Raw genomic sequence first — 18106 nt, forward strand, 5'->3', positions numbered from 1 at the left:
GAATGTTATTATATTTGCTACAGTGTAAGTACTTGATATTGACAGGCCCAGGGTTCAAAGCACTAACAAGTCACAGCCCACTCTTTTTCAATAGCACCCTAAGATAAGTAACCATTTGTCAACTAAAAAAAAATGTTAATTACAATGGCCTAGTGTTTCTTGAAAGCAAACAGGATAGGTGCACAGCTCTGACTGGGGCCATTTGTCAAAAAAGTCCAAATTTTAAATCAATTTGATTAAGATCCTGCAATCCGTTCAAAAAGTTAGTATTGATGGCAACAGAACACGGTGACCCAGATTCAAGCATTATATTACCGCTGAGGAAGGAGGGGTATGAATAAAGATTGCACTTTATAAACCAACTAAACAGCAGGTTAGACAAGCTATATCATTCTTCTGTCCATGATGATAGTTATTAGTGAGCCAAAACTGCACATCATTATTTTTAATCAAGGTAAAATGAAATGGCTGAGTATTCTTGGAATGCATTTTATTTGAAATGTCTAATTCCTGCTGCTTTGAAGATTTATCACTAGTGGATTACATTCATATTCTAAGAGCGATCAGGAAATAGTCTTTGCACCAACTTCCCAACACTACTAGGAATGAAGTGTTGATTAAATATGAGGAAACATACCTGAGATTTTGTACCAGGGGTCATTGGAGTATCAAAATTATTCAAGTCCCAGATATAGATTTCAGACTCGTTGGCTCCTGAAGCTACAAGGTTACTCTGGTCAAAAGAAGCAATTAACATTTTGTTAGGTGTTCAGGAAACATTACCTCAAAGACTTTGAGAAAGGCAAGTTACAAAGTTGCATTATCTCACTAATCCTTTCAGTTAAAACAGAAAATTCAAAATGCACAGCAAGTCGATCTGTTGAAAATAAAATATTTCATTAGCAATTCCAGTAAAAGGATTATACGTAAAAAAATTGCTATTGCACATTTGCAAGCTTTTCTTTTTTACTTCCAATTTTTACAGATGGCACATTATCACACTTTTCCTGTTAAATGCAAAACAGACCTTCCCTGGAGATGCAATTCTATAAGTTAGCTTCAACAGTATGTATTTACACAGCAGCTTTAAAGTATAGAAATGTCCCAAAACTACAGTAATGTAACTGCGGGAGGAGGTGGCAGGAAATCTTTTAAAAAGAATAATGCATCTGAAAAGACAGGTATTGGAGCTGCATTGCAGCCCTTTTGTCTTCTGCAGCTTTTCAAAGCCTTGTTGAGCTGTTTTTTATCTTTTTCTTTGTGCCTTTTACCAATGTCTCGATTTTAAAATCAAAGTGATTCCTGACAACGCAACCAGCCACTGATGTCATCAGGCTGCGCCAAGGTGCGCACGTGCAGACGCGCTGTCTCCAGCCGCTCCACTCCCCCCACCCCCTCGCTGCTCTGCTCCCCCCACCCTCCCACTCTCTGGCCGCTCCGCTCCCCACCCGGCCCGCTCGCTCGCCCCCTCCCTGGCCCGCTCCGCTCCCCCAGGTCCCTTGCCCATTCCGCTCTCCCCCGGCCCCCTCGCTCTCTTCCTCCGTCCATTGTGTGTGGCTATGTGTTTAGGTTAGGTTGCCTTCGTGAGATTATTTGGGCAGTGCCATCTTTAGTCCTGGCAGCTGCCTGAAATCGCAGACTTACGTTTTAGTGGCACATACTGCATTTGCGCATGTGCCACTGCAGCACCACCTAGTGGGAGCAATGTCAGCAAATGCAGCCTTTTAAAAATAGTCATCCTTGTGTTCAACTCCTCCAATGACTCACCCTCCCTGACTCTAAACTGCTCCAAACTACAACCCTCCAAGAACTCAGTTCCTGCAACTCTGGTCTTTTGTGCATCCCCATTCCCTTCAACCCACAAATGATGGCTGTGCCTTTAGCCATCTAAGGCCCAAGTTCTGGAATTCCCTCCTTAAATCTCTCCACTTAACCCTTTGATCAAGCTTTTGGTGACCTGTCTCCATTTTTGGCTCGGTTTCCATTTTGGTCTGTTTACACTTCTGTGAAGCACCTTGGGATGTTTTGCTACATTAAAGGCACAATATAAATGTTAAGTTGTTCTTCTCACAAATGAAAGATGACTGTTGCATAAAATCTAGCACTTATACAAAAAGAACAAAGAACAGTACAGCACAGGAACAGGCCATTCGGCCCTCCAAGCCTGCGCCGATCTTGATGCCTGCCTAAACTAAAACTATACACCTCTCCATCTTGAGAAAAAAATTCTACAGGCATTCTTGGCCAACAATTTGCACACGAGACTCAAACATTACCAAAACCTAAATAGTGTGGATGCTGGAAATTAAATAACAGAAAATGCTGAAAATACTCTGCAGGTCTGGCAGCATTTGTGGAGAAAGAAACGGAGTTAATGTTTTAGTTTGATGAAATACATCTTAACTTTTCCCAGTTCTGACAAAAGGTCATCAGCCTGAAACATTAATTATGTTCCTCTCTCCACAGATGCTGCCTGACCTCTTAAACTTCACCTGTTGTCTCACTTCCCCTTGGTTTTAAGTCCTATAAAAGGCACTATCTTCCATTTTCCAAATCTGACAAAAGATTTATCCTCAAAACTTGAGAATCTGTCTTTTCATTTTTCAGATGATGGCCCTGCTGCGTATTTCAAATGATTTTTTTTGTTGTATTTCACAATGATATAACCAGTTTCCCTAGTCTCTATTAACAGCAGCATTGTGCTCTGAAAGCACCTGACCCAAATGCAACTGGACCTCATCTTCTGACTAGCAAACCCTCCTCATATAAAAAGCATCCACTGCAGAGAATAAAATGGAGCATAAAGCTAAGGTCTTAAGGTACTCAAGTCAAAGATCAAAGGGCTGCAGAAAGATTAGATACTGTTTCTAAAGCTTGCTTTGACCTTCAATGGAAGAGTGTAGAAGAGCAAAGATGGACAGAGATCAGAGTAGGAATGAGAGGCATTGAGGAATAGTATATCGTAGTTCTGCTGAACCACCTTGGGGTCAAGGAATTCCTGGAACTCCCTTCCAAACGGCACTGTGGGTGTACCAACAGCACATGGACTGCAGCAGTTCATGGTGGCAGCCTGCCACTACCTTCTCAATGGCTATTACGGATGGATAATGAATGCTGGCCTCGACAGCTATGCTCATATCCCACGAAAGATGAAAAAGACTGAGGACCTGGCACCACTACCTCTCCCAGCCCGAAGAAAAGTCAAAATGTAAACAATTACAAAGGGAACGATGCTGAACCTTCTCTGCCCCTCCACCACTTCCCAATAAGGTCAGTCACACCAGACTTGCTGTGCACGTATACAACGGTGCAGTGGCAAACATCAGATGTGTGTCCAAGTGATGCACCAAGATGCGCACCCCAACAAGGACCTTTTGGGCCACTATCCTTTCCAGTCTGCAACTTGAATTTCAATCCCTCCCAGATTGATGGTATAAGAGTCTCTGTGTTGGCGACAAGGGACCATTGTGAAATAAAACTGATCTGTTGCAACCAAATTCCTATTGGGCATAGAGCCTTAGCACAAAATAGCCCCTGGTCTGGCAGTATTACTTTGCAAGGTCATAAATCATAGCCTGTACAGCAGAAGATGCCCATGACGTTATAGTTAAGCAATATGTTGCGATGCAGCACACGCTCTGCTGCACTTAAATTGGGAGTTATTTATGCCAACACTGCACAATAGAGTAAGTAGGAACTTGTGAATTACTAGATGAAAAAAAATCAACAATCAGCTGGCTGGCCTTCTATCATCCCAGTAGTCACATAATACAATAATGGAGCTGCTGATTAATCATGGCAATCAACCTATATCAATTAGTCTACAACAAACAACGACATGAGGTGAGGAAACCCCCCATTCACGGAAATCTTTGGGACCCATAAATCCAAAGTCACCTGTTCTTCCCAAAAATTATTTTCCCCAATAATACCCTCCTCATCTTGATCGAGAAAAAAAATAATTCCATCACCAAGTTTATTTTTAATATGTAATTTGCAGATATTCTAAACTTTCTGCTAACTTACCTGAAAAGGATTGAAATCAAGTGCTCTAACCGGACCAGTGTGAGTGTCATTCTGGCCAATCACAACATCCTCCCCTCCTGCTATAATCTCAGATGGATTGTACAGAATGATATTCCCATTTTCACCACCAGCAATAAGGACACCAGGAGATAAGCCATCAGTTGTGAGTTCATGAGCACCCCAAATAAGCTTATGGTACCTAGAGAATAAAAATAAATACAGATGATAGTACTGAGCCATAGAGACTAAAATATCCAAGTTTCATTTTAAATCAGAAATCAAAAAGGATGATCACAACCAGTGCATTTATGACATGGAAACATAGAAAATAGGAGTAGGCCATTCGGCCCATCGAACCTGCTCCGCCATTCATTATGATCATGGCTGATCATCCAACTCAGTAACCTGTTCCTGCTTTCGCTCCATATCCTTTCATCCCTTTAGATCCAAGAGTTATATCTAACTCCTTCTTGAAAACATACAATGTTTTGGCCTCAACTGCTTCCTGTGGTAGCGAATTCCACAGGCTCACCACTCTCTGGGTGAAGAAATTTCTCCTCATCTCAGTCCTGAATGGTTCACCCCATATCCTTAGACAATGACCCGTGGTTCTGGACTCCCCGACCATCAGGAACATCCTTCCTGCATCTACCCTGTCAAGTCCTGTTAGAATTTTATAGATTTCTATGAGATCCCCCCCTCACTCTTCTGAACTCCAGCAAATATAATCCTAACCAACTCAATTTCTCCTCATACGTCAGTCCCACCATCCCAGGAAATCAGTCTGGTCAACCTTCGCTGCATTCCCTCTATAGCAAGAACATTCTTCCTCAGATAAGGAGACCAAAACTGCACACAATATTCCAGATGTGGCCTCATCAAGGACATGTATAATTGCACCAAGACATCCCTGCTCCTGTACTCGAGTCCTCTTGCTATGAAGGCCAACATAACATTTGCCCTTTTTACTGCCTGTTGGACCTGCATGCTTACCTTCAGCGACTGGTGTACGAGAACACCCAGGTCTCGCTGCATATTCCCCTCTCTCAGTTTATAGCCATTCAGATAATAATCTGCCTTCCTGTTTTTGCTACCAAAGTGGATAACCTCACATTTATCCACATTATACTGCATCTGCCATGCATTTGCCCACTCACTCAACTTGTCCAAATCACCCTGAAGCCTCTCTGCATCCTCCTCACAACTCACCTTCCCACCCAGTTTTGTGTCATATGCAAATTTGGAGATATTACATTTAGTTCCCTCATCTAAATCATTAATATATATTGTGAGTAGCTGGGGTCCTAGCACCGATCCCTGCGGTACCCCACTAGTCACTGCCTGCCATTCGGAAAAAGACCCATTTATTCCAACTTGGTTTCCTGTCTGCCAACCAATTTTCTATCCATCGCAATACACTACCCCCAATCCCATGCCCTTTAATTTTACACGCTAATCTCTTATGTGGGACTTTGTCGAAAGCCTTCTGAAAGTCCAAATAAACCACATCCACTGGCTCCCCCTCATCAACTCTACTAGTTACATCCTCGAAGAATTCTAGTAGATTTGTCAAGCATGATTCCCCTTTCGTAAATCCGTGCTGACTCTGTCCGATTCTACCACTGTTCTCCAAGTGCTCTGCTATAAAATCTTTGATAATGGACTCTAGAGTTTTCTCCACTACCGACGTCAGGCTGACTGGTCTATAATTCCCTGCTTTCTCTCTACCTACCTTTTTAAATAGTGGGGTTACATTAGCTACCCTCCAATCTGTAGGAACGGTTCCAGAGTCTATAGAATCTTGGAAGATGACCACAAATGCATCTACTATTTCTAGGGCCACTTCCTTAAGTACTCTGGGATGCATATCATCAGGCCCTGGGGATTTATCGGCCTTCAATCCCATCAATTTCCCCAACACCATTTCTCTACTAAAACTGATTTCTTTCAGTTCCTCTCTCTCACTAAACCCCGTGTTGCCCAACATTTCTGGTATGATATTTGTGTCCTCCTTTGTGAAAACAGAACCAAAGTATGCATTTAGTTGGTCAGCCATTTCTTTGTTACCCATAATAAATTCCCCTGTTTGACTGTAAGGGACCTACATTTGTCTTCACCAATCTTTTTCTCTTCACACACTTATAGAAACTTTTCCAGTCAGTTTTTATGTTCCCCACAAGCTTGCTCTCATACTCTATTTTCCCCTTCTTAATCAATCCCTTGGTCCTCCTTTGCTGAATTCTAAACTGCTCCCAATCCTCAGGTCTATTGTTTTCTTCTGGCGAATTTATATGCCTTTTCCTTGGATCTAATGCTATCTCTAATTTCCCTTATAAGCCAGGGCTTGGCTACCTTTCCCGTTTTACTTTTGCACCAGACAGGAATAAACAATTGTTGCAGTTCAACCATGCGCTCTTTGAATGTTTGCCATTGCCTTTCCACCAGCGTCCCTTTAAGTAACTTTTCCCAACCCATCATAGCCAACTCGTGCCTCATACCTTCGTAGTTTCCTTTACTGAGATTCAGGACCAAAATCAACTCAGTCTCAGAATCAACTACGTCACTCTCCATCTTGATGAAGAATTCTATCATATTATGATCGCTCATCCCCAAGGGGTCTTGCAGAACTAGATTGTCAATTATTCCTTTCTCAGTACACTATACCCAGTCTAGGATGGCCTGTTCTCTAGTTGGTTCCTCAACGTATTGGTCCAGAAAACCATCCCGTATACACTCCACGAATTCCTCCTCTACGGTATTGTGACTAACTTGATTTGCCCAATCTATATGCAGATTAAAATCACCCATAATTACAGATATTCCTTTATCGCATGCATCTCTAATTTCCTGTTTAATGCCAACATCACCACTACAGTTCGTACCAGTTTACATCTATTTGCGCGATTAATTCATTCACTTTATTGCGAATGCTCGGTGTGTTAAGGCACAAAGCCTTAAGGCTTGTCTTTTTAACATTACTTGTCCCCTTCCCACTATTTGTCACTGTGGCCTTGTTTGATTCTGGCTCTTGATTTCTCTGCCCATCACTTTTCTTATTCCCCTTACTGTCTTTTGTTCTTGTCTTTGATCCCACCCCCCCCCCCCTCCCCCTCCCTTCTCTGACTCCTTGCAAAGGTTCCCATTCCCCCAACCACTCTAGCAAATACTCCCCCTAGGACATCAGTCCCATTCCTGCCCAGGTGTAACCCGTCCAGTTTGTATTGGTCCCACCTCCCCCAGAACAGGTCCCAATGTCCCAGGAATCTAAAACCCTCCCCCTCACACCATCTCTTCAGCCACGTATTCATCCGATATATCCTGCTATTTCTACACTGACTAGTACGTGGCACTGGTAGTAATCCTGAGGTCCTACTTTTCGACTTACTTCCTAGCTCCCTACATTCTGCTTTGAGGACCTCATCCTTTTTTTTTTAAAACTATGTCGTTTGTACCAATGTGTACCACAACCACTGGCTGTTCACCCTCCCCCTTCGGAATGTCCTGTAACCACTCTGAGACATCCTTGACCCTAGCACCAGGGAGGCAACATAGCATCCTGGAGTCTCTTTTGCAGCCACAGAAAGGTTCCCTTTACAATTGAATCCCCTATAACTATTGCACTCCCACACTTTTTACTCCTCCCTTGTGCAGCAGAGCCAACCGTGGTGCAACGAATTGGGCTGTTGCTGCTTTCCCCTGACAGGCCATTCCCCCCAACAGTATCCAAAGCAGTATACCTGTTTTGCAGGGGAATAGCCACAGGAGATTCCTGCGCTGCCTGCCTAGTCCTCTTGCTCTGCCTGGCGGTCACCCATTCCTCTCCTGCCTGTGGAGTCTGAGCCTGCGGTGTGACCACCTCTCTATACGTGCTATCCATGATACTCTCCGTCTCGCGGATGTTCCACAGTGTCCCGAGCTGCCGCTCCAGCTCCGAAACCCGGGCTTCCAGGAGCTGTAGCTGGAGACACTTCCTGCACACATGCTGGTCCCGGGCACTGGAATTGTTCTTGGCTTCCCACATAGAGCACGAGGAACACACCACAGCTTTGAGCTCTCCTGCCATGACTTAACCCTTTAAATTAAAACTTTTGGAAGATCTTAATATCAAATAATATCAATTACTCTAGGGCCCTTCGTCCCTGGTCGTCGTTACTACAGAACTCCCTAAAAAAACCACATACTATATATGAAAAAAACTGTAAACCTTTCTTACCTTAGATGTTTACCCAGCTATTTAGAGCTATTCCCTAACAGCAGTTATTCACCAACCAATCACCTTGCAGCTTTCCTGTGGCGCCACTGTTGGCTTTTTTTTTCAAAACTCCAACGCGCTTGAAGAGGTCCAGCTGCTCTCCGCTCCTGAAAGTAAGTGAAGGCCCCCGAGTCTCGCGCTGGATTTATCCGCTCCCGGTTCTGGTTGTTCCCACACAGGTCCCACTGCTCTCCGCTTCTGAAGATCAAGTCTTCAAGCTTCCTCTAACCACTCTTCACTTAACCCTATCACCATATCCTTCTATTCCTTTCTCCTATGCGTTCCTCTTAAATTTAATCTATTCATGGAGGAAGGGGCCAGGCCCGAAGGCAGTGGGGGAGAAGAGAACGGGCCCGAGGAAGTCACAAAACCCAGACCCCAGCAACAGTCAGTTCTCCCAGTCATAATCCTGTAGATGATAAGACAATCAGAAATCTCAGGTGCTGGGAGACACAGAATGTAAAAGGACTCCTTCATTGGAAAGGCAAGTCCCTCAGTCCGCTGTCACAAACTGGAAACATCCAGCTCAACAGCAGAGAAGGATTCCATTGCTAGCCAACAGTGCAGAGTGGAAGGATCAAAACTAATATAACGAAGTACATTTTGAGCAACACCAAATGAGGACACAACACTAGTTTGGTTTTACCTGTGTTGAGAAGAAAAGGTACCACATGATTTCATATCCAGGGTGGAGTCAGCCAGGTCCAACTCAAAGATCTCCAGGGAAGCATTTGTGCTAAATGTAGCATCTAGCTGCTGGGCTGAGGTGCCTGTGTTAAAAATTATAGAGAAATGTAAACACTGCACAATTAACTGATTTTTCTCAACAGCAAGCAAAGTCATTGTTACTACAGCACCAAGACAAATACTGGTTTTGGGTAGCTGGGCATGCAAATGTTCCTTTGCTAAACGCTGGCTATTGCCAGCTAATACCAGTTTTATAAACACGCACAAAGCTACGCAATTTTTCAACCAACTGGAAACAAACAATTTCTCAATAATTCTGCCATAATGATGTTAACAGTTCAGGCTCTCTCCCCAAACTCTACTCAGGTTCATAGCAAGCTGCAGTTTCAATTATAAAAAATCATGGAAATACCGAGCAGGTCAGGCAGCATCTGTGGTGAGAGAAAATGAGTTAACTTTTCAGGTCAGTAATCTTTTATCAGAAGTGGGAAAAGTTAGAAACGTAATAGGTTTTAAGCAGGTGAAATGAGGGAGAATGAGAAAAAGAACAAAGGAGAACGTCTGTGATAGGATGGAAAACAGGACAGATTAAATGACAGAAGAGGTAGTGGGGCAGGGACAAAGGTAGTGGTAATGGGATAAATAAAGAAACAAAAGATTGTGAATGGCAGCTTGATGAACAGTTGCCATCCGAAAGCAAAAACAAGAGAAAAAACAGCAGGAAGACTGAAAGACGCAAAGAAAAGGAAACAAAATGAGGTCAGAGATCATGGTCTGAAATTGTTGAACTCAACGTTACATCAGGAAAGCTGTAAAGTGCCTAATCAAAAGATGAGGTGCTGTTCCTCGAGCTTGCATTGAGATTCATTGGAACAATACAGTAGGCCCAGAACAGAGGAGTCAGTGTGAGAGCAAGCTGGAGTATAAAAATTACTATTGACAGGAAGCTCAGGGTAATGCTTGTGGACTGAAGAGAGGTGTTCTACAAAGAAGTCACCCAATCTGCATTTGGTCTCCCCAATGTAAAGCAGACCACATTAAGAGCAGCGAATACAACATACTAAATTGAAAGTACATGTAAATTGCTATTTCACCTGGAAGGAGTGTCTGGGGGCTTGGATGGTGAGGGGAGAGGAGGTAAAAGAGCAGATGTCACATCTCCTGCGCTTGCACGAAAAAAGCCATGGGAAGGGGACAAGGTGATCGAGGATTGGACCAGGGGGTCGGAGGGAATGGTCCCTTCGGAATGCCGAAATGGAAGGTTTGGCGGAGGGGGGGCGGTAGATGTGTTTGCCGGTGGTGGTGGTGCCACTCTGGATGTGAAGGCTGGTGGGGTGGAAAGTGAGAACAAGGAGAACCCTGTCGTGACTCTGGGAGGGAGAGGAAGGGGTGAGAGCAAAAGTGTGGAAAATGGGACAGGCATGGTCCAGGGCCCTGTCAACCATGGTGGGAGAGGGGATCCTTAGTTGAGTAAAAAGGAAGACATATCAGAAGCACTGGCATGGAAAGTTGCATCATCAGAACAGATACGACATGGATGAAGAAACTGGGAGAATGGAATGGAGTCCTTACACGAAGCAGGGTTTGAGGAAGGATTAGATTAGATTAGAGATACAGCACTGAAACAGGCCCTTCGGCCCACCGAGTCTGTGCCGAACATCAACCACCCATTTATACTAATCCGACACTAATCCCATATTCCTACCAAACATCCCCACCTGTCCCTATATTTCCCTACCACCTACCGATACTAGTGACAATTTATAATGGCCAATTTACCTATCAACCTGCAAGTCTTTTGGCTTGTGGGAGGAAACCGGAGCACCCGGAGAAAACCCACGCAGACACAGGGAGAACTTGCAAACTCCACACAGGCAGTACCCGGAATCGAACCCGGGTCCCTGGAGCTGTGAGGCTGCAGTGCTAACCAATGCGCCACTGTGCCGCCCTAAGGAGATGGTGGTGTAGTGGTAAAGTCACTAAATTAGCAATCCATAGGTCCAGGCTAATGACCTGGGACACAGGTTTAAATCCCACCACGGCAGCTGGTGGAATTTAAATTTAACCAATTCAATTAATTAATTGAAATCTGGAATTGAAAGCTCGTCTCAGTAATGGTGCCACGAACCTATCAATTGTCATAAAAACCCATCTGGTTCACTAATGTCCTACAGGGAAGGAAATCTGCCGTCCTTACCCGGTCTGACCTACATGTGACTCCAGACCCACAGCAATGTGGTTGACTCTCAACTGCCCTCTGAAATGGCCACGCTCAGTTCAAGAGCAATTAGGGATGGGTAACAAATGCTGGGCTTAAATGAGCATTGGTTGATTGTTTCCATTTCTGGGGATAGGCTGAAAAGTCAAGGGAGGGAAGAGTCAGGTTTGGGCAAAGTAAAGTGAGAGAAGGGTAGAAATTAGAAGCCAAGTTGATGTAATTTTCCAGTTCACACAAGAGCAGGAAACAACACCGAAAGAGTCATCAATGTACGGGCGAATGGCCGGAGGGGGAGGGCGGGCGAACGGCCGGAGGGGGAGGGGGAGGGCGGGCGGGAGAACGGCCTGGAGATCGGGGGGGGGGGGGAATTGCTGGAGAGAGCGCGTGGGGAGGCAGGAGGAGAGCACACCTGATGCCAAGGTCTTTGGCCGCTCTCTCCCCGTTTGCGCATGTGCGCAGGTTGGCGCAGTCGGATGACTTCCCAGCCGGCTGACTTCCCAGCCGGCTGCGTTGTCAAGAATCATTTTGGTTTTTTTTTAATATAGATGCTCAAGTTTTAACAAAATGGAAACCTCGTAACACTAAGCTGGAATTCAGTAAAGGAGAACTGTGAGGTCATCCACTTTGTATCTGGAAAAGACAAATTGGTATATGATCTTAATGGTCAAAGACTGACAGCTGTGCAGGAGCAATGGGATTTAGGTGTTGATAGAATCAGAATAGTATCTGAACTGAAGGATGCCATTCAGCCCATCGAGTTTGCACTCGCTCTTTCAAACAGTAATCCAGTTAGTCCCATTTCCCCGTTCTTTTCAATTATCACTGCAATTTTTCTTCCTTCAAGTATTCATCCAATTCGCTTTTGGAAGCTACTACTGAATCTGTTTCCACCCCCATTTGCATTCCAAATCCGAACCATTCGTTGCATGAAAAACAAGTTTTTTCTCATGTTGCCTCTGCTTCTTTAGCCAACTACCTTAAATCTGTGTCCTCCAGTTACCAATCCTTCAGGCACTGGAGAAGGTTCTTCTTTATTTCTTTATTCTATTTAAACTTTGTGATTTTAAACACCTATCAAACCTCCTCTGCTCCAAGAAGAACTCCAGTCCATCCATGTAACCATAATCCCTCATCCCTGGATTCTAGTATTCTAGCAGATCTCGTCTGCACCCTCTCCAAAGCCTTCAGGTCCTTCCTAAAGTGTGGTACTCAGAATCAGAATTAGACACAACTTTATCCCTTTCCCATTGTTACTAAACACCAAACATCTACCTCAAACCTCATGCTGTGTATCCTGGGCTTTCAAAATGCTAAGAGGTAAAATTGAGGTAAGGGATTATATAGTAATAATCAAGGATACTGACTGACACTGGAATTATATTCCAGAATTCTTTTCATGTAATAATGTAATTTGATTTATTCAACTTATGTAATTTTCCAGAAAAAGTAATTTAGGTTACTCACGTGTATTGTGCTTCAAACATGAGATCAATGCCAAATTTGAAGTGGAATCTTAACACATTATAATCTGTTATAGAGACACCCTTTGTTTTATTTGCATATATTGGTATTCAAAAACAACTGTTCATATCAACAGCTAGCAACTGGTGGAAAGGCTATAATATTGATCAAGTTTGGCAGGATATCTGAATTAAAATCTTGACATAAATGTATTGAACTTCCACAGGAATTGTCCCAATTTCCCATCACAACTTTGGTGGGAGATTGACAGAACACCCGGAGCAATGGCACAAATATTTAGTTGTTCACACCATTTCACTGCAGATTTCCACCATCCACTGTCAAAGTTATGGCAGGAGGTTGGGAGAATCAAGGGAAGTCAGAGCTAAAAAGATGCTTTACTAATAGCTTCTGTTTAAACACAAAGTACTTGGCAGAGATATTTGGTAAAGAAAAAACATTAAAGTTGTAGATATTTCTTGGCCTTTTCTATAAGAGACACCACTAATACATGGACACTTAACTCCCGGATCACATGCAGCAATTCATGTTACTGCGGTACCTATTTAGTAGTCAATCTCCATGTAATTGCATGTCCCTGCACACAGGGAGTGTAGTCTTCATGTGAAGTGCTGTCCGAGGTCAGGTGGCAATTGGACCAAGGCATGCACAGATATTTTGATTCCCACTTTATATTCACACTTTTATATTTTATAATTAAACAGCAAAACTTATGACAATTTGGGAAACAGAAAAGTAGAACCGGTTGAAGCATTGAACATGAGGCAAAACTGAGGCTCTAAGATGTCATCACTGGTGGGACAATGTAATTACGAGATGACATGTTTACATTATCAGTTTCCAGCATAAATATAACAGAAAAACTTGACAAGACTTGACGACAGGAAGCAAAGTTCAGTAAACAAGACGTGCACACAGATGTAGCAGTTTTAGTATATTATATAGATGGGTAAGGAACATACTAGTTTTCCCCAGGAAGGAACCAATAAACACTTACTTTGTTGCATCAGGATTTCTTACAAATTCTTTTATAGATGTGCATTGTCTGCAACTTCCTTACTTCAGCACCTACCCGCCCCCCCCCCACCTCATAACAGTGTAACATCCCACTCATTGTGAGCAATGCCACTGATCTGATAAATGTTTTTTTTAAAACATGCTGCATCTAGCACATGATAGTCCCACCTTGTCACACTTTGGCATCATATATGCATACATACAAATCTCTTGCAGCTGACTGTGCTTAAACTTTGTACTTTTAAAACAGCAACAAACTGATCAAATAAGGAATCGGGTAGAAAAGGATATATGACAATAATGAGCAACCAATTCATTTTACAGCCATTTTAATTTTACAAAAAAGTGTATATTATGTAAGTGTATCTTCGACAAATGCAATTGCAAGTACAGTAAAAGGTGAGGCGAAATCTAGCATGTGGAAGACTTTATATTTTGTAATATATTCTAAAGGGCTACACTAGCTGTATATATTTGCTAGCATATGTCCATTGTATACATCTAAATGCTGCACAACATATTTCTGAATATTGACTGTGATTTAGTTATGTGTTAATAATTTTCTTCATAAAGGAAAATTACAGGTCTACTCTTAATACAAAGTTGCTTAGCTCAAATTATCTGATAATTTTTTAAGCACTGAATTCCTACTTTGTTGTATTATTTCATAGAATCAGAATGGTTACAGCACTGAAAGAGGCCATTTGGCTCATCCTGTCAGTGCTGGTTCTCTGAAGGAGCAATTCACCTGCTGCCACTCTCCCACCTTCTCCCCGTTGCCCTGCACATTCTTCCTTTTCAGATAATAACCCAATTCCCTCTTGAATGCCTCAATTGTATCTGCCTCCACCACACTCAGGCAGCGCATTCCAGATCCTAACCATTCGCTGCGTGAAAAAGTTTTTCCTCATGTTGACAATTACCTTAAATCTGTGCCCTCTGGTTCTCAATCCCAGCACCAATGGCAACAGTTTCTCCCCATCTACTAAGTCCAGACCCCTCATGATTTTCAATACCTCTATCAAATCTCCTCTCAACCTTGTCTTCTCCAAGGAAAACAGTCTCTACTTCTCCAATCTATCTACATAACTGAAGTTCCTCATCCATGGAACCATTTTCGTGAATCTTTTCTGCACCCTCTCTAAAGCCTTCATATCCTTCCTAAAGTGTGGTGCCCAGAACTGGACGCAATACACCAGTTGATGTCGAACCAGTGTTTTATACAAGTATAACATAACTTCCTTGCTTTTGTACTCTATGCCCCTATTAATGAAGCCTAGGTATGCTTTATTAATTGCACTCTCAACCTGCCCTGCCACCTTCAATCATTTATGCACATATACATCCAAGTCCCTCTTCTCCTGCACCCACTTTAGAATTGTACCCTTTATTTTATATTGCCCATGTTCTTTCTACCAAAATTAATCACTTCTTTTCTCTACATTAAATTTCATCATCTACCACTTGTCTGCCCATTCCACAAACCAGTCCATGTCCTTTTGATGTTCTACACTATCCTCCTCATAGTTCACAATACTTCCAAGTTTTGTATCGGCTGCAAATTTTGAAATTGTGCCCTGTACACAAGGGTCTAAGTTATTAATATGTATCAGGAACAGCAGAGGTCCCAACACCGATGCCTGGGCAACTCCACTATAAAACTTCCTCCAGTATGGAAAACAACCATTAACCACAACTCTCTGTTTCCTGTCACTCAGCCAATTTTGTATCCACGTTGCTACTGTCCTTTTTATTCCACAAGCTCTCACCTTGCTCACAAGTCTGTTGTGTGGCACTTTATCACATGCCTTTTGGAAGTCCATGTACACCACATCAACAGCATTACCATCATCAACCCTCTGTCACCTCATCAATAAAGCTCAAGCAAGTTAGTTATGTTATTCACTTCAATGATTGAACAAATCAACAGTTTAGTGTAAACAGTGCAGTAATGCAGTAGTTACGGTACTGGACTAGCAACCAAGAGGCCATGAGTTCCAATTTCACCATGGCAAGTTTTGAAGTGGAATTCAGTAAATCTGGTAAATTATGGCCAGAAACGTAACCATGGAAATTGGTTCACTAATAATCTTCAGGAAAAGGAACCTATCCAATCTGCTCTACATGGGACTCTGGACTGCACTACATAAATCATGGAATTATAGAATCGTTACTCTGAAGAAGCAACTCATCTAGTGCCGCTTCCCCACCTTCTCCCTGTAGACCTGCACATTCTTCCTTTTCAGATAATAATCCAATTCCCTCTTGAATGCCTCGATTGAACCTGCTTCCACCACACTCTCAGGCAGTGCATTCCAGATCCTAACCACTCGCTCCGTGATAAAGTTTTTCCTCATTTCGCCATTGCCAATTACTTTAAATCTGTGCCCTCTTGTTCCTGATCCTTTCACCAGTGGGAACAGTTTTTCCCTATCGACTCTGTCCAGACCCCTTATACATGGTTGACCTTTAAATGCCCTCCAGAGTGGTCCAGCAAACCACTCAGTTGCACAATGGACAACACCCACCTTCTCAGCGCAACTTGGGATGGGCAATAAATGCTGTTAATCACCTCAACAACAATTAAAACGCTCCTGTTTCTATTTCCCAGTTTCCTTTCCACTGCTGCTTTGGTTGGGATCAGTTGATTCATTTTATGTGGATTCAGCTCTTAGGTCACTTTATGCAGACAACTACACTCTTTTTGTAAGATGCCCTGAAGATTTTTGTGAACTATGATTTTCTCAGATTGTTATTCTACTGCACCTTCATGTCAGTAGTTCTCTTACCTGCAGCCAGATATATAGGGTGTTGCTGAGCTGGACTCCATGCTTGGATAGCAGTGCGATTGATTTCTTTAAGCTTCATTCTTGTTTAGCTGAGCTGGGAAAGAAAGAAAATACCAAGTAGCTCAGTGCTGCAATAGACATAACAACTGAACAGATAACAGCAGTTATAACAAAGTTGCTCAACTATTGAAATTGTGTCCTGAAGCACCAAATATATAGAATCAGCTGGAAAAGTTTTTTTTTAAGTGAAGAGCCAGAGCTTACAGTGGTGGTGCCAAGAATATAGGAGAGGTCATGAGGTAAACCAAGTAGTGTTTAAGTGACACCATTGGGTTTTAAAAACTTATCAACTATGTGAGAAAGGGAATATACTTGGGGGGAAAAAAGCAATTGGCCAAGGTTGCACACGTGCCTGCTGACTTCCTGCACCTTGCCCAGATAGATGATCATTCTTTTCTTGTGTGAGCCCAAACAGCGATAATCAGCAGACTACTTGATGATGGGAGGGAACATCACAGTCAAGCCTGGTCCTTTCCACACCCAAAATCCATAAAGACATATGTTCCAACAGGAGTCACCGAACAGTGTTAAGGAATAAAATATTGCTAATCTTCCCCTATCCCAGACAGACCAAGGTAATGTAGTGAATGTACTGGACAAGCAACCTAGAGGTCACGAGACACTAAAATATTCTTGTGGCACTTAGCAGTATCTACAAAAGTGTCCATGATACTCCAAGCCATCAATCTTCTGAGTGCAGTAGATGCACAGGTTATGTTCAACTACACAAAACTACTCTTTCTAGAAAGAGCAAATTCAGAATGACTTACAAACTTCACTAAAAACTAAATATATTTTACAAAATAGGTAATCTGCTCAGCAGAGCAGAGGCCCTTACTAACAGGGTTCAGCAAAGCCAAGAAAACAAATTCAACCCAGGCTGCATTAGCTCACCTAACAGCTGTTTATAAAGTGCCATTAATACTGGGACAGGTCACTAATTCATCTCCTCAGGTATGGAAGGATCTCAAAATGGGAGGGAGAAATTTTCTTAGAAAAGAAATAAAAAAAACTGCAGAGTAATAGAAAGAACATGACTGAAATACATAAAATAGCGATACTGATTACCACAGCAAGCTAAATATTCCCCAAAAATTGCTTTTTTCATTACATAGCAGGTGGCAGAACATCAAAGTACATCTGAACAAAGAACAGACGTTCATCAAAATCCCATGGCTTCATTGTCAGTCAAATACCATGATGACTCGCAATTTGGATTTTATACCTCAATCATTCAGAAAAGTCAGTTGTTTCTACCAGATAACATTTATCAGCAACTGACGTAGATAGAAGGTATTCCTACAGAGATAATGTGGTCAACCATCCAACTTTCAGTGCACAATCCAACGAAAACGCATTTGACAAATTAGTGAAAACACTCACAGAACTTCTTGAATTTTTTAAAAAATCAATAGAAATTGAGGGCAAGGAGTGCTCATTTTTCAGCAATCCACCTTTTTAATAAGAAATACAGTTCAACAAACATAAATTATGATCCAAAGAAATGAAATTAAATTCAACAGATTAGCCTGAAAAGATCACCCTCTCCTCCCCACAACCACCGCACCCCCCCAC

The 18106-nt window shown here is 42.5% G+C and overlaps 1 protein-coding gene across 10 annotated transcripts in view; it reads right to left on the reverse strand.

Moving 5' to 3' along the window:
• sec31a (SEC31 homolog A, COPII coat complex component) overlaps positions 1-18106 on the reverse strand; it is a 117849-nt gene that overhangs the window by 87542 nt on the left and 12201 nt on the right. For 9 of the 10 annotated variants that reach the window (XM_068038205.1, XM_068038231.1, XM_068038240.1 and 6 more), the window contains exons 2-5: positions 16472-16565; positions 8925-9048; positions 4027-4225; positions 638-733 (exon numbers count right to left, since the gene is read on the reverse strand). In XM_068038205.1, coding sequence (XP_067894306.1) covers positions 638-733; positions 4027-4225; positions 8925-9048; positions 16472-16550 — 498 coding nt within the window. In that variant the 5' untranslated portion in view covers positions 16551-16565. The remainder of the gene's footprint in view (positions 1-637; positions 734-4026; positions 4226-8924; positions 9049-16471; positions 16566-18106) is intronic. The other variant, XM_068038188.1, reaches the window with a different exon arrangement.

Source organism: Heterodontus francisci, chromosome 1 (assembly GCF_036365525.1).
Source record: "Heterodontus francisci isolate sHetFra1 chromosome 1, sHetFra1.hap1, whole genome shotgun sequence".
Taxonomy (NCBI): Eukaryota; Metazoa; Chordata; class Chondrichthyes; order Heterodontiformes; family Heterodontidae; genus Heterodontus; species Heterodontus francisci.